Source organism: Cololabis saira, chromosome 14 (assembly GCF_033807715.1).
Source record: "Cololabis saira isolate AMF1-May2022 chromosome 14, fColSai1.1, whole genome shotgun sequence".
Classification (NCBI taxonomy): Eukaryota; Metazoa; Chordata; class Actinopteri; order Beloniformes; family Belonidae; genus Cololabis; species Cololabis saira.
In genome coordinates this window covers 33,309,937-33,334,601 of record NC_084600.1, presented here as the reverse complement: position 1 = coordinate 33,334,601, position 24,665 = coordinate 33,309,937, and the positions used below count along the sequence as shown (strand labels likewise).

The 24,665-nt window shown below is 38.4% G+C and overlaps 2 protein-coding genes across 4 annotated transcripts; both read right to left on the bottom strand.

The window, feature by feature from the left end:
- Positions 1-3: 3 nt before the first annotated feature.
- LOC133460024 (organic cation/carnitine transporter 2-like) lies at positions 4-10,521 on the bottom strand. Its single transcript, XM_061740493.1, has 11 exons — positions 10,036-10,521; positions 8,759-8,941; positions 7,203-7,306; positions 6,895-7,049; positions 5,289-5,460; positions 4,979-5,105; positions 4,737-4,831; positions 3,036-3,250; positions 2,474-2,656; positions 2,210-2,345; positions 4-771 (listed from the first exon to the last, which is right to left on the bottom strand). Exons 1-11 carry the CDS (start codon positions 10,240-10,242, stop codon positions 699-701), a joined length of 1,650 nt encoding a protein of 549 aa, XP_061596477.1. The 5' UTR covers positions 10,243-10,521; the 3' UTR covers positions 4-698.
- Positions 10,522-13,600: 3,079 nt separating this feature from the next.
- LOC133460025 (solute carrier family 22 member 4-like) lies at positions 13,601-23,973 on the bottom strand. Of its 3 annotated transcripts, none has more exons than XM_061740494.1 (11): positions 23,614-23,973; positions 22,901-23,083; positions 20,560-20,663; positions 20,189-20,343; positions 19,879-20,050; positions 19,447-19,573; positions 18,595-18,686; positions 17,173-17,387; positions 16,808-16,990; positions 15,949-16,084; positions 13,601-13,846 (listed from the first exon to the last, which is right to left on the bottom strand). In XM_061740494.1, exons 1-11 carry the CDS (start codon positions 23,818-23,820, stop codon positions 13,774-13,776), a joined length of 1,647 nt encoding a protein of 548 aa, XP_061596478.1. In that variant the 5' UTR covers positions 23,821-23,973; the 3' UTR covers positions 13,601-13,773. The 3 variants fall into 3 exon arrangements, with proteins under 3 accessions (XP_061596478.1, XP_061596479.1, XP_061596480.1); XM_061740495.1 differs by having other exon boundaries at positions 16,808-16,903; XM_061740496.1 differs by lacking the exons at positions 13,601-13,846; positions 15,949-16,084 and adding an exon at positions 16,096-16,660.
- Between the last annotated feature and the right edge of the window lie 692 nt (positions 23,974-24,665).

Below are 24,665 nucleotides of genomic sequence, written 5' to 3'. Positions count from 1 at the left end.
AGTTCCTTTATTTATTTGATAAATTGAAATAACATAACGTAACATAATGACATGACATAAAGAAAACCCGTCAATTCCTCTTTGTAATTAAGCATTACATTTAAGCATTAAGCATTACATGCATAGATGATTGTTTCAGACAAATCAAATCAAACTTCATTTATGTACATCAGGTTTTAAAAGCAGCAGGCGGACACAAGCGCAGACGTGATTAAAGGAGGGTTTAATGAAGGAAACACTGCGTAAAAACACACACAGAGACGCAGGTAAGTCGGCGTGAAGTGGAAACAACAACACTACATGATGAGTAACACTAGTTGAAAACAGACACTAGTTAGAAAGCTGGGGTTATTTTATTGCAAAGACTTAAACACCTTATTGTGATCAAGGGTTCTGCTTTAGGTCAGTGGTGCATGTTTTAGATGCTACCCTGCTTCAGCACACCGTGATACAAGCAGCTGTGTCACCAACAGAGTTGTGCAGACCTTGATGACAAGCTGATGATGACCATTCATTAGAATCAGGCGTGTTGGTGCAGGCTGTGACTGTTGTATGACCAAAACTCTGAATTTATAAATGGTGACATTAGTGTTTGACTGCCAGCTATAGTTGGTGCCAGCTGCATGTACATCCGGAAACAACCCAACAATAATACGTTTTCAATATTAAAAAAAACAACAACAAACAAAAAGATATCATCATGAAGGATTGTCCAGTAGTGTCACGGGTACTGTGCCACTGTTTCTTCTGATGCATGATGGACATTTGATCCTGTAAAAAAGAGAAAAGACAAGTTGAGAAAAGACAGTTTTGTTTTTGTTGCCCTCAGATTCATTATTAGCACGAACAGGCATGTTTAGGTCAGAGATATCACATTAACTCATCCACATAGACCAGCGGTCGGCAACCCAAAATGTTGAAAGAGCCATCTTGGACCAAAAACACAAAAAACTAATATGTCTGGAGCCGCAAAAAAGTGTTGTATAAGCCTTAGAATGAAGGCAAATGGCGAAATGTCGAGAAAAAAGTGGAAATGTTGCGAAAAAAAATTGAAATGTCGAGAGAAAAAAGCCGAAATCTCAAGAAAAAAGTTGAAATGTCGAGAAAAAAGTCGAAATGTTGATAAAAAAGTTGAAATGTTGATAAAAAAGTTGAAATGTCGAGAAAAAAGTCGAAATGTCGAGAAAAAAGTTGAAATGTCGAGAAAAAAGTTGAAATGTCGAGAAAAAAGTCGAAATGTCGAGATTAAAAAGGAAAGGAAAAAGGAAGAGAAAAAGAGAAAAAAGGAAAAAAAGAAGAAAAAAGAAGAAAAAAATAAAAAAGAAAAAAAGAGAAAAAAAAGGTCAAACATTTTTGAAAAAGCTCCAGGAGCCACTAGGGCAGCGCTAAAGAGCCGCATGCCGCTCTAGGGCCGCGGGTTGCCGACCCCCGACATAGACAATGCTTCAAACTTTTGATAATTTCATAAGAGAAAGCATAGTAATTTTTTCCCTTATGGCAACTGTTTGGATATATATTAAAAGGTCAGTGACCTAATTGGCAAATGTATTTAAAGTCAAATAAATGCATTTTAATCCTGCAGCAGATGTTAGTTTTCTTGTGCAAGTTTTTTCTCCTGCTAGGGGAGTTTTTACTTGCCGTCGTTTATGTAATCATGGCTAACGGGTCAAGCTTTCGGTCTCTGGAAAGCACCAATAGACAACTTTTATTGTAATAGACGCTATATAAATAAAACTGAATTGAACTGAATTTTGCATTGGTGTGAGCAAGAGTGAGCGTGTCCTCCACCAGCCTGCTCTGACAGTAGCTGAAACCTGGATTCTGTCACAGAGGATTAAAATTACAGATGAAAGTGCAGGGCAGACAAAGATACAAGACAGTGATGGCTACAGTGTGTGCAGCATGCTGACTGGTGAGTTGTGGTGTTTGTAAATGAATGTGTTGTGGGTTATTACGATAAGATCAGGCATGAAACATAAGTGAGTAAACAAAGTACATAGATAAAAGAAAAAGAAAAGGACACGTGTACAGTATGTATGTGGTGTACATACTGTATGTGGTGCAACACGTTATGAAAGACGACAGGCTTTGTTTGCGACTACTGATTGCAGCCAAAAACATGAATTGCTCTATTTTCAACAAGAATGTTTTTATGAGACTGACACAGAACAATCATGCAATAATCACGTGTATTCTCCGAACATCTCACCTTTCTCTCTGATGCATCTGGTGAATAGTTTGAGGCAGAGGTCGACCAAAGGTCTCTGGCAGGAAGAGAGCGGCAGATGCGGAAACAAATGCCAGACTCCCCAGAATTATATGCGGTAGGAACTTAGAGTAAACGCCTGCACAGGTAAAGTGAGAAGCAATACAGAGTATTGTGTAAATATAATGTATATATTTTGTGCTACGCAGAACTGAATCAAGATTTTAGAAATTGCAGTAATTTATTCTCTGAGGCCAGTTTACTCACTCAGGTGTAACAGAAAAGGTGCGATACAGCTCCCCACCCTGGACACACACATGCAGATCCCTGCTGCCGTGTTCCTTAGCACTGTCGGGTAGAGCTCAGCCGTGTATGCAAACATCAGGCCTGCACCTGTTGTAACTCCAAATTTACCCAGCATCTCCAGGGCCATGGACAGATTTGATAAACCTGGAAGAAAAGAGATGATTTGTCCAAACATGGTATGTAGATTTCCTCCGTAGAAGACTAACTGGGTGTTATTCTGTTTTAAATTAATATAAAAAATAGGTTTTCTGCTTAATTCTTCTCTACTCTTGGTGCAGGGGTCTCAAACTCCAGTCCTCAAGGGACGCTCTCCTGTCGTTGATGTTTCGCTGTTTCAACAGTCCCTGATACAAATGACTGTCATTAACAGACTTGTGCAGACCTTGAGGACCAGCTGACGATGATTCATTAAATCAAATCACGCAGAGAAACATCTAAGTCACGCAGGTCACCAGCCCTCCAGGACTGGAGTATGAGACCCCTGTATTAGTGCATGCAGGGATTTTTTTTTTTTCTAACTTACTTTCAGGAACCGCTTGTATAATAAACAGCGATGCCCCTACGAGGAGCAAAATGGACATAGCGATTTGTCGTCGTGGGAAGCTGCGCAGAGCCAGCCAGCTGCAAATATATGCTGGGACCTCGACAGCGGCTGAGATGAAACAGCTGACGTACGGGTTGGAGTGAAGACTGGGCGTGTTGAGGGACAGACTGTTGTAGCCCGTGCTCAGACTGAACCTGGAGACACCACGTAGGACAAGTGGCAGAAGGGAGAGTTTGTTAGACGTCTGTTTTAGACCCACTCCAGTCTGAAAATACAGAAGTTCAAAACATCAATATGTCTTTTAATGATGTGTAAGTGTATTAAAATGGTGCTGGAAGGAAGAAAGAAAGAAATCATTACTCTGAAAGAATGTGCAAATTATAAGTTTATTTTGTAATAAAATTATTCAGTAAGGTTCAAATGTCTCCATAGCAGCTGATCGATCAGCTTTGCAAAGTGAAGCATGTTCATGATTTTCTTCTTTCATTTTCTACCAACTATTAATTGAACTGAGGTTGAGAATCTCCTTTAAAGCTTTAACGTTTTTCCTTAATAAAATCTTGAAAGCTTTTTGCAACAGCCTCTTGGTATGAAAAGATGCATTTTCATGCAAAAAACATAATTATCATCATCATCATCATTACCACCAGACTTACTTTTGACTGATTAAGGGAGAATAGGATCCAAAGATTTACACCTGTGCATTTAGTGAAGTCAACCTTATCTATGCACCAAACAAACAAACAAGCCTTTGGTTTTTTAAATCAAATTAATCAGTTCAAATTAGGGCTGTTCGATTTTGCCCAAAAATAAAATCTCGATTTTTTTCTCTCAAAATCCGATTTTCGATTACGATTACGATTATTTTGTGAATTGACAAAAGGCAAAGAAATGATTTCAAATATGCTGTTTTTTTATTGAACATTTGCCCCATTGGGCTTTAAGTGCAAACTTTGCTCTTATTAAACCAAAAATGAATGAATAAAGTGCAAAACTCTGTAAAATAAGTTGAAAAAAAGTTTTAAAAAATATAATAAAATATAAATTTTTATCTCTGAAAAAAAAATCAGCAAATCAGCACTTGCAAACATACAGTAAGTTATATTTCCAATTAAATAAAACAAGACATTTTCTAATTAAACTAAACTGGGTCTTTGCAATGCTAAATAATAATGCAACCCATGAAGGAGGTAGAGGTGTGTAATGTCAGTCATCACATTTGCTATTCACATTTGCAAGTTTTTTGCAAGGAACACGAGCCGGTCTACCGCATCTGGCTTGAGGGATGCCCGGTGGCATGTTCCAACGCCCCCTCCTACACTAAAGAGCCTCTCCGATGGGGCACTTGTCGCAGGTATTGAGAGGTATTTCCATCAAACATTAATATGGTATCAATCATTAATATGTTTGCAGACAAGGTAAAAAAAAAATAATAATAATAATTAAAAAAAAAAAAAAAAATTTAAATTTTTGAAAAATCGATTTTACGATTTTCACGTTTTAACATCATTCTAATTACATAATTGCGATTACGATTTAAAATTGATTAATCGAACAGCCCTAGTTCAAATGTAATTTATTCTTAACCTTTTGATCAGTCAGGGAAATGTACTGTTATAAATAAGTTGCTGCTAATCATCTTTAAAGTCTCACTGGTTGACCAGCTGACTGGAAACTCACCACAGGAGGCACAGAGTGGCGGTTGTGCACACAATGTTTTTGGTCCTCAGCATTTTGAAAATATGAAAACTCTCCTTAGGTTGTGCCCCACCTGCCTGCAAGACACAAAAACTTTAGTTTCCTGTATCTGCATTTTCATGTGACTCTTGGGATAACAAAACACGCTCTCCTCAATTTTCATTGGTGTCTCTGAATTTGCTTCTGCTCCTACACAGCTGAACTCCTTAGCAATATGGACGTACAGTCTTGTCACCAAAGATGACTTCTGGGGCCTCAACTTTGTTCTTCTTAGCAGCGTTTCGGAGGATGGCTTCTGCCTCTTCCACTCGTCCCTGAGAGAGCAGCCACCGAGGCGACTCTGGGATGAACCTGCCACGGGATTCAACACACCAAGATTAAAAGCTTCAGTCTGGATCAGAAAGGCTTAAACGCAGAGGCTGAAAATACATTTTCGTACTTCTCAAAAGAGGAACATAATACAGGAGATGGTTCAGATGCTACGTAAGGCAAAATTGTAATAAACACATTCTGTTTTTGACAAGTACAACTTACCGCCAGAGGGGAAGGAAGACTAAACCAGACATAGACAAAACTAACAAGAGATGTTTCCAGTCTCTTAAAAAGTAAGCGAAGAGGGGGAGCAACATGTAGCCAAAGGCGTAGCCCAGACATAAACCCAGCGAGGAGAACAGGACCTGCACGCGTCCACTCATCAGTTCAACCCCTATGTAAAAAGAGGAGAAAACACAAAGAAATGTAGTAAATAATGTGGATGTGGCTGTTGCAAAGGTCACAGAAAGGCCATCGGCAGTGGTGGACAGTAACGGAGTAAATTCACTTGAGTACTGTACTTAAGTACATATTCAGAGGATTTGTACTTTACTTGAGTATTAGATTTCTTTGGTACTTATTACTCTTACTTGAATACATTCCCAAGACAAATATTTTTACTTTTACTCGAGTAAATTTCTAAGAAGGCTGAAAAGTACTCGTTACTTTCAGGTCTGCTCTTTTTTCTTCTTCCCTAAAATCCTATTGGACACAAGCTGTTTTTGTCAAAGGAGGAGACCTATCACAGTGCACGCTCTCCACTGGGATGTACGTAAAGCGGAAATACGTCGAGCCTCTGAATGGCTGAATGGGGAGACAGTTTGTTATGCTCTATATTGCTATATTGTACTGGTACATGTCCTTCCTTTAAAGTTAAGTGACTTCAACATTGAGTTATTGAAAGCAGAGATGTAGTTTTTTGTAAAGCAGTGGTCTTTGAGGGATCCAGACTTAGTTGGATGGTGCAGGTTCATTTGGTTTCAGTTCATGATTGTTAATAAACTCTGCATCATCTGCTGTCCTCTTATGATTCCATTCATTTGATTTGTTTTTGGTGTTTCTGCAGGTTTTATATAACATTGTGGTTCTAAAAGCAGCACATCAGTGCAGCTGGTTTCAAAGAGTTAATTCTCAGAAACAAGAGTTAAAAGATCCTTAAATTAATTTAGAAAAAATATAGTAATTTACTGATGTGGAAAATAAGAAATCTACTCTTACTCTTACTTTTACTTAAAGTACATTTAAAAGCATTTACTTTTGGATACTTAAGTACCTTTAAAAGCAAGTGCTTTTCTACTCTTACTCGAGTAATATTTTGACTGAGCTACTTTTACTTTTAACGGAGTAAATTTTGACCAGTAGTATTTGTACTCTTACTCAAGTACTGGGGTACTCTGTCCACCTCTGGCCATCGGCTATCAAAGGGTTCGATGTTCCATCACATGTTGAGGACAGTTTTTCATTAACAAGCATTTCATGTCCTTTTGTCTCTGCCCGTAGTCTGTAAGGTGTAATAATCCTCCACGAGCACCCAAGTCATTGGCCAGTGAACACACATTCCTCATGTTGGTTAAAAGAAAGAAATAGTTTACAATTCTTCCTTTCTTTCCATTTTGCTTGTGTTCTCCATTTCACTTTGGCATGTTAAGGACTTACTGTAGGTCACTACTGCAAAAATGAATTAGGCAGTTTCACGGCTCACTCAGCCGCCCCTACATGTAACTAACTCAAATGTGCAGCACATTTTAGTTAGTTAATTACTATTATTTATTCACATTTATTTTAGTTAGTTAGTTCAGCAGTGGAAGCATAAAAAAGCCATGTTTACCTAGCACTAAAACAGATACATAGTTGGAGATTTGTCCCAAACCAGTGAGGAAAAGGAGGATGGCAAAAACCTTCCAAGACTGCGAGAAGACTGCAGCAAAAGTAAAAACTGCTTGAATGGCCATGGTCCCGAACAGCACAGGCTTCCTTCCAAATCTAAAGACGAAAGAAGAACAAAATCAGGTATAAATATAAAGGTCTGAAGTGGTTTCAGGCAAAAGCAAAGCAAGAAATCTAATATGCATGGTAGATAAACAACTTCATTAAAGGGAGAGAAAAAATGAACAATAAAGTAAATTTGATCTTTACTTGTCTGAGAGGAGTCCTGAAAGAAAGGACCCAATCAAAACTCCCAAGAAGTAAACTGTGGATGTAAATGGATGCTTCCACTGCTCACTGCACACCAGGTCAAACTGAAACACATCATAACCGTTAAGACAATTAAATGCACGTGCCACAGGTAATTCATTTTTCCTAATGGTTAGAGTGATAAAGATACAGTTATTGATTTAGCTCTTCAATTCTGCAGATTTATTACATGTACAGTATATGCGTAGGCGTGAAAAACGAGAGTAATGTATTACTGTATATTGCTAATGTAGTAATATTATTAGACTTGCTGTTGTCATAATGCACATGCTAGCCATCCATGAGTGTTTTATTGTTTCTTTGATTGTGTCGCTCCCCTCATGCTTATTGGTTTCCTGCAGTGTTGCAGTGGCCTAAAGGGGCTGGGGAAGTTCAATCTTCTGGCTTTTTTGGTGATAACCATTATATCATGTTGACTTTTGCACAAAACAATTTGGTAAGTTTGAGTTAAAATCCATCGCAATTTAAATGGCAAGGCCGGCTTTGTAGGGGAGGGTGGCTATTTTGCTTTTTGAAAAACCTGTTGTTGTCAGGTGGATGTGAAGATGAGATATATATATATATATATATATATATATATATATATATATATATATATATATATATATATATATATATATATATATATATATATATATACATATATACATATATACATATATATATATATATATATATATATATATACATACATACATATACAGAGTATGTTGATTTTTTTTCGGGTTGCCCTCTCTTCCCTTTTAAGTCTGAATGACTATTTGCATTTTTATAACTATGTTATTACAACACTATTCCAATTAATCTTATCAAATTAATGTAAATGTTGAATTTATCCTTCAGGGACACAAACTCTAACAAGATTTAAAGCTCACGATCAAGAGTTCAACATCATGTCAGTGTCCTAAATATGTAATGCCTTTTAACTGATAATTACTGAGTAAATACAGTCACGGTGCAACATGTAGCTACCCGTACCAATATTTTTCTTCTTCATCTTTTTTCTTTCTTTCTAAAGTAACTACCAATGGCTGCAATTAACTATGAAGAATGATATTAAATTATTCTGTCATTCCTGATAATCGAAACAGTTTATCAACACTTTGTTTGCTGGATTCTTGGTTTAAATGTGTTAATGTATCTGCCCTATTTACTTATTAACAAGTATATAAAAGCATCATTACGACTGTATTCGTTTTACTTTAAGGAAGAATAAAGCACACATGGTATAACAGTTGTTAATAGTGTTGTTAATGATGTTGATCAAAAGAACCCTTTAGCTACTATCCAGACTAAAAGTTATACTCCATGACTGTTTCTCACCTATGAAGTCATAATGGGTGTCAATATAATCTGAAAGTAACTGTATAAGTATAAAGGTCTGATTACACAGTAACTAACACTCATGACATTTATGAACAGCATTGCCATTGTGACTTTTCTGCAGCAGCTTTTCTGCATTCAGCAGACATTTGTACGCACAAACTCAGACTCACCTCAGTCACTATGGTGGACTGGTAGATGGCCTTGCTGTAGCTCCAGCCGTCCACACAGCCCTCCCGTTCCAGGTCCGTGAGGTTAATGTCCCTGCCGGGTATATAACCCTGAGCGGAGAGATTTCTGACCACATCCAGTCTGTATCTGGTGCATTTGCTCAGCTCCTCTTCCCCATTCACCACCTCAGAAACAGAAGCAGAAGAGTTTTACAGTAAACATATTTTTGTATTAGATAGATATTCTTTTCAAAACCACCCTCCCAATGCCTGCATACTCCTATTTTTTACATTGAGAAATGTATAACCTTCCATTAGATTGAATGACAAATACATGCAAACATGATTAAAGAGGCTTGTAGATACTTCTACGAGCTGTTTTTTTTTAATGATGATATTACAGGTTTTCTTGTTTGTGTATCAATGACGCAGAGAAAACCTCCCACTCCTGCACCACCTGAACCATCTTCCCAAGAAGATAAACAGTTGCAGTTTATCTGTTTTCCAAGAACTTCATTAGTTCCTTTATCTTTGCTTTGGCCTTTTCTTCTGCTTTTCAGCATTAAATATAATTTCAAGATCAGCAGTTTTTTTTCCCTCTTAACTTTTCATTTTTGTTATTATAGAAAGCATATTGAATTGCCTTGTTGGTGAAATGTCCCATACAAATAAACTTGCAAACACTGCAAACGATCAGTCTAAAAGGTCATGTAGAATTTGTTTTGCAACAATTTCTGGTGATTTCTTCTTTTTTTTTTACCTGCCTTGTGAATGATTAAATTGCTAGACTATTGCTCGAGTTCATTTATCCACTTTGAAGACTTTTTGTTCATACATTTCAGTTACAACACTGCTGATTTTTTTTTTTTTGGCATAACTGTAATGTTAATTGAAACTGTCAATAACGTACAGAAAAAAAGAAATAAGATAAGATAAGATAAGATATCCTTTATTTTCTCCCTCAGTGGGGAAACGTATTTTGTTGTCAGCAGTACACTTAGCACACACATGTAGGGGAGGGGTAAAAAGACTGAAAACTCAGAAATAAAAAATATATAAAAAAATACAAAAAGATACGTATAAAATATGTATAAACACAGGATATGAACAGTATATACAGTTAAGAAACAGTGCAGAAAAGCAGGTGGAGTGTTGTGAGGTAGACTGGCAGATTGACAGATATTGCACATCTTATATTATTGCACATGTTGTATTATTGCAAAATCGGACATTTTTCAGTACATTCACCTCAACATCTATAAAGTCATAAAGGTAATTACCTCTGTTGGGATGGCAGCTTTGTGCCATTCTTGGGTCAAGTTGTCCTCTGGAACCCTGCAGTGGTGAGGGGGAATGTCAGTCAGGAACACGAGAGAAAACACTCCAAATCCATTTGGCAAGATGCTGGCACAGAGCATGAAGAAGACACTCCGCTGGAAAAGTCCCCAGGAGCCCAGAAATGCTGTGCTCTCTTCATAACTCTGCATGGTCTCAGAAACGTAGTCTCAGAAACTTCATCTATGACTCGGAAAAACAAAAAACTAAATCAAGGGTGTGCCAGGACATTTAGAGAAACGGATCCAGGCTGAACGCTGAACTTTTGTGTCAAATGCTGTCCTTAAGTTCTCAATCAGCAAAGCCGAATTCCGTCTTACTGTCATGATTGAGTTACTGATAGCAAGGATAATAAAAGTTTACATTGCAGACCCTGGTAGATACCGTTTGAGTGGTCTGTGTGTAAATACTCCCGAACACACTAACCCCACGCCGACTAGAGCGGCTGTTCTGCGCATGCGCAGGGCGTAATGCGTCCCCGGAGCTGCAGGCGGCGCTGATCTTTGAAGTCGCACAAAACAAAAACATAAAACCGGAAATTGGCGGATCAACTTACTCAACAAACAACTCAACCTTGTTCAAAATGAATTTTATGACAGACAGCCTTCTAAACATGACTCAAGTTACCCAAATACAATATTCAACAACTTTTGCAAAGAACAAAATCTAGTTGAGGCATGGCGTCATCTCAATCCCAATTTAATAAAATTCTCATGGCTCGGATCAAATAGCAAATCAAGAATTGGTTATTGGCTTGTAACAAGTGAATTATTGACCAATGAAATCAACTCTGACCATAGCCTTATTTCCTTACAAATGAACCCCCAAAACTGGAAACCAGGATCAAATAAATATTGGAAATTTAACTCCAGTCTTCTTAAAAACGACACCTAATCCTGAATATAAAGGACTATGAAGAATTAAATAGCCCAGTCCAAAATTGGGAATTCCTAAAATACAAGATCAGGCAATTTTCTATTTCATTCAGTAAACAAATTAAGAAATAACTTGATATTATACAGCAATTAAATATATATTGCAATAATCCCTCAAGACAAACAAAATATACTAATCCTCCAACCTAAACTAGATTAAATGTATATCCAAAGGGCCAAAGGAGCATTTATCAGATCAAGAGCCAGATGGATTGAATAGAGAGAAAAATACACTGCCTACTTTTGTAATTTGGAAAAAAGATGACAACAAAATGCTATTAAATCCTTAATAATACATAATGTAGAAACCAATAATGAAAAGTTAATAGCAGAGACCTTTAAATTCTATAACAACTTGTATTCTCTGAACAAAAATGTCACATTTTTCTAACCCAAATTGAAAGGTTTATTCCTAAAATAGGAGAAAATTACAAACAAATGTGTGACGACAATATTACAATAGAAGAACTTGATAAGGCTGTAAATCGCTTATCGTTGAATTAAGCTCCTGGACCGGATGGATTTACAGGGAACTTTTATAAACATGTTTGGGAAGATGTGAAAATAGATCAAGTATTTACAGAAATTTAAAAAATTATATTATACCCCGTACAATGAGACAAGGAATGATTATTTCTATCTCCAAACCAGATAAAACCCCCACATTTATTGAGAATAGAAGATCTTTTACACTCAGAAATTCAGATATAAATTACTAACCTAATTTTTGTCATGTGTCTTCAAGCTTCAACCAAGATCTCCCAGATCATTACAGAATCACAATCTGGCTTCTTAAAAGGAAGATCAATCCACAACAATATTAGACTGGTAATGGACCTAATTGAATATAGGGAGATAATCAGTGATGATGACTTTATTCTTTTCTTAGACTTGTATAAAGCCTTCAACTCGTTGGAACACCAATTCTTATTTTCAGTTCTTGAATATTTAGGATTTGGAGAAAAATGTATTAATTTCATGAGGTTTACATAAAAACATTAGTAGTTGTGTAATACTACCCAAAGGCACCACAACTAGAGTCAACATTCATTTTGGAATTCCTCAAGGGTGTCCTATCTCACCATATCTTTTATTTTAGTTGCAGAAATACTAGTAATTTATCTTCAAAACTAGAAATTAGACATTTTTGGTACAAAATTAATTATTAGCCAGCAGATGACACTACCATTTTCTTGAAAACTCACAAGCAGGTTCCCATAGTGCGGTAATCGATAAAATAAAATAATTTTCAGAGGTCTCAGGGCTAACACAAAAATAAAAAAAATGTGAACTTCTAGCTATCCATGATACATCCCTAAAATAAATATCAAATATTCCTTTTAAATCTGAAATTAAATACTTAGGAACTATTATAACCAAAAAACAAAAATCAAACAAAATTAAAGAATATAAATTCAAACTTAACTCATGACTCCAACGAGACCTTTCTATACTAGGATTAATTTATTTATCAAAAATGGAAAGTTTGTCAAAATTAATATTAGCTCCTCCACACCAGAAGAGGTCACTTGAGGTGGTTGCGTTATCTAGTCAGGATGGACGCCTCCCTTATGAGGTGTTTTGGGCATTTAAGATGGCCTGAGGCAGACTCAGGGCAACATGTAGGGATATATGTTTCTTGGGTGGCCTTGGAAAGTCCCTGTAGTTAACCAGGGTGTAAGGTCTGGGCTTCTCTGACTCTGAGTAAGGTGCTCTCCCTGTGACCCAAACATATGAATGGAAAAGTATGACTACTGCCGTCATGAGTACCTCTGGGATCTGGTCATGTTTCCACACATTTGATAGCAGCTTGAGTGACACATTTGTTGATGTAATTACCGGTAGTTTGTAATGTAATTAGGGGTAACCACTGTCCCAAAGTGAGCCAGCTGGCATTCATTTCTTATCACAAAGTAGGTATGATTTCTGTTAACAGTGGTAATTTGGACACCAGCCTTATCTTCACATTTTTACATATTGAGAACGATTGGATTAACATCACTACGTGCTAACGTCAGCACTTTTCACTCAACACCTTTAAGGTGGAACTGATGTGCCGTCATTGCGCATCCGTCCTAAATTAAAGCGGTGGAATGGTGATTCACAGTTGATGTGGCTGCTGATGCGCCTTTGAGCCAGCAATGTAAGCGAGGCATATCTAAAACTACACATGGGCATAACAGCATGTTGGCACAGCAGAAGACTGCCTTCACTTTTACTGAGGATAGCGTCTCTAATTCAGCGTTGCTGATTTACTGCGTGTGAGCAGTGTGCCACTGACCTGCGCCAGCTTTGTCTGTCTGAAGCAACCATGGGTCTAGCACCGCTAGAGTTGTTGCATCTTTTTTTTTTAAATCAATATGATGTGACTGTTGAATGAAATTTGCAAAAACACACAAAAAAACAACAACCAAAAAACCCATCCAAATTATTTAAGGTCATTCAGAAGTACTGTTAGTTTATGTTTTCCACATGTCTCCATCAAACCTCTAAACTACACCGTAGCATTTTATGATTTTACTGTTTCATGATTGAGCACCAACAATTTACAAGTAATGACAATTTTTATTTATTAGTGTTTTATTGCAGTCTTGTGACTATCAGTATCATACTTGGTCCCACCTGCACATACATCAGTAACATTCATCTGCAAGAAACTCCACATTTTTGCACATACATCAGTAACATTCATCTGCAAGAAACTCAACAATAACAGTATTCCATTTGAAACAAATGGAAAGCAGCTCATCATAAAGGACTGTCCAGTAGTACCCTAGGTGTTGCGCTCTTGTTTCTTCTGGTGCATGATGGACATTTAAACCTGTAACGAAGAGAAATGATAAGTTGCAGTTGTCTGTTCACAATGTCGAGGAGGTCAGATAAGTATTGCTTTTGCAGCTCTCAGATTCATTATCAGCACAAGCAGGCATGTTTGATTAAGTCACTTAGCTCATCTACATAGAGAATGCTTCAGACTATTGATGTTTTCACCAAAAGACAGCCCCACTATCTGATTGAACAAAGGACCTTAAAGGTTGGTAAATTCCTAAAGACTTCCCTGTTTAGTCAAGAGTTTCAATTCCCATTAGTCAAGAAATCAAAATTTTCACTATTTTGTAATCAACTTTAAAAGAATGTAAGATGTGAGGTATTCCTGCAGGTGAAGTTGTTGGTTTTTTTTTAAATTAATCAATTACAATTTTAAAATGTTATTTTTGTGTAACAAAATTATAACTTTTCCAGATTTCTGTTTCCAAACCGAATATGAACAATGTACAATGATTTCTAACTTTTTAGGAAATGTATTTGTACAGACTGCCACAAATGTCTTGATACTCTTATGGGGGAAAGAAAGAGTCCATAAAAACCACAGTGCGTCTTTGAAACGACTAGAAAATGTCAAACATTAGTGGCACCCACATTATTTAGTCCAGGTTTCATTCTTGTCAGACTTTTTGACTCAACTAAATATTTTACTAAATAAAAACAGGAATGATATACCCCTCAACTTAATACACTTCCTGTCCAAAAAGAAAGTCAGACAGGTGAATATTTCGTTGGACTGCCTTTCGCTCTGATCAGGGCACACATTTGCTGTGGTGTCGTTTCAATAAGCTTCTTATTTTTGTCCAAAGTCACGTTAATTTGCTTTCTTTGGTGAATAATGTCTAATGCTTCCTGAACCACTCTTTCACAATATGAGCCCCATGAATTCTAGCTTTGTCTTCTGCACCATCAGGGAAGGAAAAATCCCATTGATGGAGAAACCTGGGGCCTCATTTATAAAAGAGTGCGTATGATGAATACTAAAAGTGTACATGCGCTCAAAAGCCGAAAATGGCGTGCGCACAAAAAAATCCTGATTTATAAAACCGTGTGCACGCACATCTGCACGCAATGTTCTCTTTATAAATCAAAGTCCACACAGTGAATTCGCCTCATATCCCACCTTCTACACGCCCACGTTCTACCATGAATGGTCAATGCAAAGTACTTCATGACTGTTTTTGCATATGAATGATCCTGCTGATCATGCGCAGCGCCTGCCTGCAGTCTGTTTCCTACACTGCTGTGCTTCAGGATGAATGAGACGTGTCGAGCCACGTGCCACTAAATTTCACAGAGACCGAGATCGAGATGCTTGTGGATGAGGTGGAGGCCAGGACAACGACATTATTTGGTGGTCACAGTAGTGGCATCACTAACAAAAAGAAAGCGAGTGAGTGGCAGCACGTGTATGTGCATCGGGATGGCGCGATTCCGGCGGGTCGGTCTGTCTAACATTGGACCCAGTTCAGCACATAGAGCATTGCTCTAGGGAATCGAAATCGGCTTATTAGCCAGTCATCATCATCGGCCAGGAAATCTTCATGGTCCCTAAATACTCTCTCCATCCTGATCCTACCATTTACATGATCCTCAAGCAGTGCCAGCGCATCCATTGTGCAGCATTACACACGGCTGTCACCACGCAATTTATATTCTTACTCAGCAATTGGACTGATTGTTACACACCTTGTCACGATAAATAATCATTCTGGTGCTATTCACCACTCCATACCATTTGAAGATGGAAGTATGATGTATGAACGTCGTACCTACTGCAAATACAGGCGTAATGGCTCACTTACGGAACACATAGATCTATAACATTGCAGGCTTGGGTGCACATGGATCTATAAGTCTGATATGTGATGACATTAAAAGTATGACATGAATCTGGCTTCATTTCACCACCTAACCATCTGCGTCGCCAGTTCCCCCCATGCCTATCATTCAGGAACAGGCTAAATCTGCACTCATCAAACCACTCTACCCCCGATTAGCCACACTGACTGCTGTTCATTTTTAGGGGTACCAACAAAGGTTTAGAGCATTGGTTTAAAGCTTCATGAAAGGAAAGAATAGCCTTCAACCACTCACCTCTGTCTCTCTTGCATTTGCTGAACAGTCTCAGGTAGAGGCTGTTGATAAGTCTCTGGGAGGAGAAGGGCAGCGAAAGCAGTCACGACAGTCAGAATCCCCAACGTGATGTAAGGCAAGGACTTAAAGTATGAACCTAAAACGAGCAAGGAGCTTCAGATTAGCTGAAAATTCTTTATAAACATGTTTCATAAATGCACGTGTGAGTATATGCAAAACTTTAGTACGCACTTGTGGTGCTTCCACCACAACGTGGTGTGAAATCAGCAGCCAGACTCTTCTCCTCCATTGTTCCCCGATGATTGAATAACCTACCAAACTGTCTTGTTTGCAGGGTCTGGACCTACTTTTAAGAGCAAGCTAAAGACTCAGCTCTTTAAGGAGCCCTTCTGCATCTAGTAAACTTCTCTGCTCATCAGAATTAGTTAGAAGATCCAGCTCTTTGCAGGACTCAGCAGCGAGTAAACTGCATGCACTTATGACAAGATGATCATATGATGACGTCTTTTTAGACGTAGCTTTCTTGTATAAAGGGACTGCTGTGTTGGGTGGGAAGGGAACAAAAAAAAAAATTCTAGCACTAACATGGCAGCACCTGCGTCCAACTGGACTCACAGCAGTCTGACCAGCACTTATCCAGCTGGAACCTCCTATGTGATTTCTTGCTTGTGTTGTTCTCTCAGATGTAAGTCGCTTTGGATAAAAGCACCTGCTAAATGACAGTAGTAGTAAAAAAAGTAGTAGAAAAAAAGCTATTTAAAAAGATATAAAGGCCTAGTATAAATATATAGGTGCAGCTGGTTAACTGTCAAAATAAATTAAAATCAAATTCAAATAAATTGAAACCCATTGTACTCACTTAGACTCAACAGGAAAGGGGTGATGCAACTTCCCAACCTGCCGACAGTGTTAGTTGTTCCTGTGGCTGTGTTCCTGAGCACTGTCGGGTAAAGCTCTGTGGTGTAGGCAAACATCAGGGAGAAACCGGTGGTAAAAGCATATTTGCTTATCATCTCCAGTGTGAGAGCCAGACTGGATAGATCTAAAGGGTTTTTAAAAAAAAGTTACATTTGCTCACTGAATACCACAGAGTCTCGACTGGTAAAAATCATCATTCTTACCCAAATAAGTAACTCTAGACAGTTTTTGAGTGTCACAGCATAGATGATAAAAACAAAAAAAAACACAACGACGAGAAAACTAAACAAACAATTTTGTGCTTACGTTCTGGGACCAGTTGAATCAGGAAAAGAAACGCTGCTCCGCAGATCAAAAGACCAATGACAGATGGCCGCCGTGGAAAACATCGCAGAGATATCCAGCTGGAAACGTAACCTGGGATCTCTACTACTGCTGAGATGAAACAGCTGAGGAAGGGGTCAGCATGGAGCTGGGCCGTGTTAAAGTTCAGGCTGTAATAGCCGGTAGTCAGGGTGAATCTGCAAACCAACAATATTGACTGTAAAGATGTTTGAAGGGAACCTTGACAGAAACCTGCATAAAAATGCATTGGATGAAACGAGTTGTAACTGCAAATTATCACCATGCACATCCACAAATAACTGAAAACTGACAAATGCAATAATAGAAAAAACGATTTATTGAACACGGACTAAAGAAAATCAGTCATGGCTTTAGGTACTGATCCACAGGCCTCGGATTTCTCCTTCCAGTCAAAAGATGACAAGTATTTAGTTTAGTTTAGTTTAGTTTAGTTTATTGGTCGTTTCAGTTTCCACAACACAAATAAACCAAAGTACAGGTGTAAATCGTCAGTGTTATACAAAAAATATATATCATTTTTGGTAAACACAGTATATATATATATATATATATATATATATATATATATATATATATATATATATATATATATATATATATATATATATATATATATATATATATATATATATATATATACAATTTTATACAATTTTAACTAAAAACCAAGGACCAAAAGGTGTAGACTGAAGCCTAAGCTTATGACAACTACCCTTTTCGCAAAAAAAGTTAGCTTTTATAAAATAGTGCAATGTCATTAATAAATATAATTCCATACAGTATTTATATAAGCAACAATACAATAATACAATAGTACATACACACACCTACACATATACATACATACATACATACATACATACATACATACATACATACATACATACATACATACATACATACATACATACATACATACATACATACATACATACATACATACATACATACATACATACATACGCATATATACTGTACATGCATACATACACCTACACACATATACATACACATGTCCATAGGTGCATGCCTATGTGTATTATACCTTTGTTTTATATGTACTGGCAGCTTTACCTCTGGTACCAAGCTTTTATGAATTTGTAAAAAATAAATACTGTAAGTATATATTATCTAGTTAGGACTCTGAGTTAGCACCTGGAACACAGCTCTACGTGCCTGGCCATATGCATTCAAAATCTAACACCCCAATTTAAGACATTACATAGCAGACAAGTGGAAGGTGTCCATGTCATTCAGGAAACACATTTGCATGTCCTCACTTTGAACTGAGTAATCTTCCCTGCCTCAGTAAATCCTGCAGTGTCAGTGGAGGTTTACAGGGATTTAAGAGCGTTTACTCACGCCACCAAGCAGAGGACGACCGTTGTGGTTCTGATGCTGCTCTCCCTCAACAGGTCTAAAGCACTGTAGTTTTCCTTTGGAGAGTTTGGGATCTGCAAGAGACAAACTGAAGTTCAGTAACAGCTCCAGATCTGCAAAGCGTTTCACACAGTTTTTTCAACCTTTGTGAAATACGGCGACTTGCCTCATCTTTATTGCTGGCAAGCATGACATTTAAAACATCCAACAAAAATCCTTATTTGTGCATTTCTGTCCAAAACTAAGTTAACGTAACTGAGTTTGTATTTTTCTTTTGCAAATGTATCTAAAGGTTTCAGGATGTGCAACATTTTAAAAGTTCCAGGCTTTAACTCCTAAAGTAAAAAAAGTTGTCTGGTTAGGTCTCATGTAACTTTAGGAACAGACAGACGAACGACAAAGCTCCTACGTCTGCAGTGGGATAGAAAACAAGACTTTCTGACTGCTGCTGTTGCTGAGACTCTTGGCTGCTTGTGGTACCTTGAACTGTTTATAAAGACCATGACACAAGCTGCAGTGGCACAATGCACTATAAATTACTTTATTTATTGTTTGCATCTTACAATCAAGCCTTAATGGCGTTGTTATGCTTCATTATTACACATTTGACTGAATAAGTGCACAGCTACAAGTGTTTTGTGGCGCTCACTAACAAAAAGCTTCAGTTCCTCAAACCTAAAGGGGAATTTTCTCTTCAAACATTCATTTATATGGGACTTTAATTACAGTTTGTATTTATTGAATGTTTTTTACCTCTTTCGGAAAAAAAAGAAATAGAGAAAATAGAGATAAAACCAGCAGTAGACGCAGGAGTTTAAATGAACATGCACTTACATAACAATCCTCAAAGACGACTGCTGGAGCTTGAACTTTGTTCCACTCAGCAGCTTTCCTCACTACGGCCTCGGCTTCTTCATTTCTGCCTTTAGAAAGTAACCAACGAGGAGACTCGGGCAGGATCCTGGCTCATTATTGAACACAGACACACAGATGTACTGAGAGGACCAGCTACACTTAGAATACGGATCAAGAAAGACATAGGTCCATAAAACCTTCCTTTGGAGGCAGTTTGATTATAGATTACCAAAATTTCCTTTTTCCTTTACACCTAATATTACAAACCTTACGGTTTGATGTAATTCAATTGCAATCGATCCATTTAAACACTTTTGGATTCGTGGAAAGAGCCAATGCAGATTTGATTTGAATGGTGACTAAACATTTCAGAAGGGTCGTTTCTTCTAGCATGTGTCATGGGAAACTTACCACCAGAGGGGGATGTAAACCAGGCAAGGAACAGACAGAGCCAAGAGGAGGGATTTCCAGTCCCTTAAAAAGTAAGCGCAGAGAGGTAGTATCATGTAGCCTAAAGCAAACGCTAAACAGGTGCCCAGAGATGAGTAAAGGATGCGGATGTTTCCAGTTAAGATCTCAGCTCCTGCGAAAAAATAAGAGAGTGTCACGGTGCATACAGTTTTTCCCTCTGCTTTTATTTTTGGGATAAATGTATCTGGACATGCTATTATTTACAAAATGATGTGTGTAAAATGTTTCATGTCATGTTTTTCATATGTACCCAACACCAAAGCAGACACAAAGTTGGATATCTGGCCCAATCCATTGAAGAAGAGGAAGATGAGAAACATAATCCATGATGTAGAGAAGACTGCAACGAATGTAAAAACTGTCTGCGCTGCCAGGGTTGCAAAAAGGACAGGTTTTCTTCCATATCTACGGAGAGAAGAGCAGCCCTTCGATTAAAGGAGGAAATCCTGGATGAGGCAGCAGCATCAGGGACCCTTCATGATGGACGTGATCGGCAGATTTGCTTAGGAAAATTGATGCATTATGTTATAAAAAGACTGGTTAAATTTCCTTGATTGACTGTGAGTTACTAGTGTGGCATTTACTATAGATGATAAACCCCCGAGCTGGTGTTTTCTTTACCTGTCTGCTAATGGTCCTGAGAAAAATGACCCACACAGAACTCCCACGAAGAAGACCGTGGAGGTGAACGGCACCTTCCACTGCTCACCGCACACCAAGTCAAACTGAAACATCGATACATCAAAAGTCTGTATGTGATCATTGATCAAACATGATAAAAGCTAATGATTAGTTGTTAAAATCATATTTTTAAAAATAGTTTCCATGAAAATAATGTCACCAGTTTGAAGTACTTCTCAAATGTCTCGCCTCACCTCATTTACAAACTGCTTTTCCTTTCATCCTTGCTCTGCTGCAGGCAGATTTTATTTCATTTCATCCAGCAATGATTTTATTTCAAATCATTGTAAATCACAGTTGTTATTTTGCTCATGCAGCTCTACCCTACATGTTGCTAAATAAAACTACAAACTAAACAGCAAGAGAGATTCACACGTAGCTGAAATAAAGAGTGCACAAAGGCATTACGAACTTAACACCACAGACTGCGTAAAAGACGGCTTCAAACGAGATTAATTTGTGTTTTTAAGCGCACGCCGTTGACATAGAGTCCAAATCATCAATTTCTCTCTTAAAAATGCTAAGAGTGAAGGCCACTATACTATTTAAGATAGAATCTCCTGTTATCGACTAGTAGTTTTCAATGATCAGTCTGCATCCTCGAATAAGGTCACATCTGCAGTTGAACATAAAACCTCAAAACATCAGTTCAAAAACTAATGTGTGATGTCACTGTGGCTTCATGCAGTCATTTAGATACAGTCTCTGATTTTGACCTAATTACATCATCAAAGAGCAAATAAACTAAGATTCCTCCCAACCTTGGACACTATTAGCCCTTTAGCGGACAAGTTATCACATTTGGTATCTTCAGGAGACATACATGTGTTTTTTTTTTTTAAACTGGGTGATCAAATCAAATCAAACCAAATCAAACTTTATTTGTATAGCGCTTTTACATGCATGTATAAAATGCAACACAAAGTGCTTTACATGAAATGTTAAAAAACATAAAACTTATTATTGCCAAACCCCCCCCCCCCCACACACACACACACACACAGACACACAGAAAGCCACAAGCACACTACAATTCACAAAAGTTACACACACAGGCACACACGCAGACACACGCATCTATATAAATATCGGTGTGGACATGGTTGAGCACAGAGGATCCAGGTGAGGAAACGGTATCAGGGAGCCGTCCACGCCAGGAGGTCTCATAGCCCGCAGCTACAAGGGGTTCCTCCACAGAGACCATCCCGGCCCCGACGGATAGAGGAGTCCACACCACAGCGGTGAAGCCGTGGTGCAGAGCACCACAACCATCCAGGCCAGAACCACCCCCAGGACGACACCCCTGCAGGCCAGAGTCACTCCCAGCATGGAGGCTCCCCATGAGGAAACACTGGAGCTAAAAGCTACAAGAAAGCAGGATAAGATAGGCTATGAAGTTAAAATACACACTAAAAGAGTTTAAAAGTATAACATAAAATCCTAAAAGTAGGTCTAGAAAGCATGCATAAGAACAACTTAAAACCATAAAACCTGGGTTAAAACAACAAGAACAGCTAGTTAAAACAAGGATATACAAGAAAGACTAAAAGGAATCAGCTAAAAGCCAGTTTAAAAAGGTGAGTCTTGAGCCTAATAAACAAGTATACGGTGAGAAGAAGGTGTGCGGGAGTTTTCTTTTTAAATTTGGTTACAAAGTAGATGATAAAAAAGTATTTTCCATTCATTGCCCCCATGAAAAGTTGACGTTATCATCTGGATAAAACCTGTTTTAGTCTCGGGGCCTTTCGTTTGTAGTTTATGGTGAAAGCAGTAATAACTGGCGGCAATGAGAGGTTTCCTTTGCATGACAGAAGAGGAAAATAGAAGGTTAAGTAAAATTCAAATGAAGAAAAGAAGAAAGCTCACGTCACGTTCCTAGACTTGAGTGATAGATTCATTTAAAAAAGAGAGGGTGCATCTCTCTTCCCATGCTGTAAATGTCAATGAAATTTCAGAAGTTCATAAATCATCATTTGAGAAAACGATGTCGTCATGCTGACATAAAGAGGAATATACTGTAGACTGTCACCACATATATGCACAATGAATCACCACAACTGTTGTGATGTGTTGACAGTTTGTTTTACTTGTTCTGAAAATGTGAGCTGAAGGTCTTAGACACTTAAACGCTGTGGGGATAAACCCACAGGGGAAAAGGAAAGAAAATGCAGGTGGGGGGGGTAAGAGAGGTGGAAAAACATGCTACAGACGCCAACAGAAAATCTGCAAGACAAATAACCAAGTTGAATAATGAGATGCAAAACAAGGTTTTGAAACTCACCTCGGTCACTATAGTTGATTGGTAAATGTCTTTGCTGTAGCTCCACCCATCCACGCAACTTTCTTCCTCCAAATCAGTGAGGTTAACGTCCCTGCCTGGAATATAGCCCTGAGCAGAGAGATTCTTCACCAAATCCAGTCTGTACCGGCGGCACCTGCTCAGCTCCTCTCTCCCATTCACCACCTCACAATCGTGAGAACAAAAACTGCATTAGTGGACTCAGTAACATGATCCTTTTTAAGCTGAGCTGCACAGAAACAGGAAAGGTGTGCACAAGTATTATCCTGCACGCAAGTATTGCACGGACTACTGACCTTTTTAAGTTTATTGAGCAGACGCTTGTTGTGATTATTGTGTTTGACATCTGGCAGAAATACTGTACGTTTATCGTCTTTCGAATGAAACAAGAATTCCTTGTGGTCTTCAGCTTTTCTGAGACTGAGAGCTTTTCCTGTCCATTAAACTTTTAGAGGACAAATTTGGTAGCCTTACAAGAACTACATGTAAGTATCACAGTATAGTACACAACTGCAGGTACGGTATTTGGAATAACATTTCATGCAAACAGAAGTGCATAAAATAATGAATATGTTGTCATTTATACTTGCTTACCTTAAATAAAAGGTACTGAGTGCCAGAGGCTGATTTGAGAGAATCCCTAAATCTCAGAATAAAAACAACATGCCTCACAAGGCATTATGGACATGACTTACGGTTATTGGTATGATACTTTTCAGCCAGTCTTCTGTTAGGTTGATCCCAGGTACAAGGCAGTGGTGACTTGGTGTGTCGGTCAGGAAAACGAGGTTAAAAGCCCCAAATCCATTCGGCATGATGCTGGCACACAGCAAGAAAAAGACAGTCTGCTGGAAACATCCCCACTCGCCCAGAAAAGAAATGGCATCAGCATAATCCTTCATTGTCAAAAAGTGTTTTTCTTCCCAGGGAGGCTGCTGTTTCCCGTCTACCTGAACAGGTAGCCTGGGAAGTAGAGCATAACCCCCGGTGATGAATGCATGTGCCCTGCAGAATGATTACAGGTAGGAAGCAGCTGATCCCAATACTTCTAGAGTCTCTCACACACACGCACGCACGCACGCACGCACGCACGCACGCACGCACGCACGCACGCACGCACGCACGCACGCACGCACGCACGCACGCACGCACGCACGCACGCACAGTTGAACCAGCTAAACCACAATCCAGAGCAAGAGCGTCCTCCGCCCTAGTGCCTTTAACTATGTTAATACCTGTCTGTACATGCAACCAGATGAAAGGACATTTTCATAACGTGTTAAAACGAGAGGTTTTCTTCTTAGAGTGACTTTGATTGACTCCGACTCCAGCAGTCTTTTTTTTCTGCTTTTCTGCATTGGCTCCTTGGAGGAATAGATAGATGTCCCTGGAAAAGATGGGATCTTGAAGGCAGCGCATTTTGCTTTAAAATCTCATGTACTTTTCTGCAGTGCTGCTGACCTTTTTTGAGGGTACTTGTACAACTCCATACCTTCAGAGAGTCTGGCTTTTGGACATGTAGCTGTTAACAATCTGAATCCTTTTTTGCCTTTGGTCCGGAGCGCAGGGGCCCCCATTTCTTCTTCAAAGAACACAGAACTAATTTCCCCTGTTGGACGGTGTTTCCCAGATACAGTACCTTCCAGTCCAGCCAATTTGATGCCACCTCTTCACAAGGTTAAGGCTTAAAGACAGGGTATGGGATTTCTGGACGATGTCACCGCTGTTGATATTTGGAACAAAACAT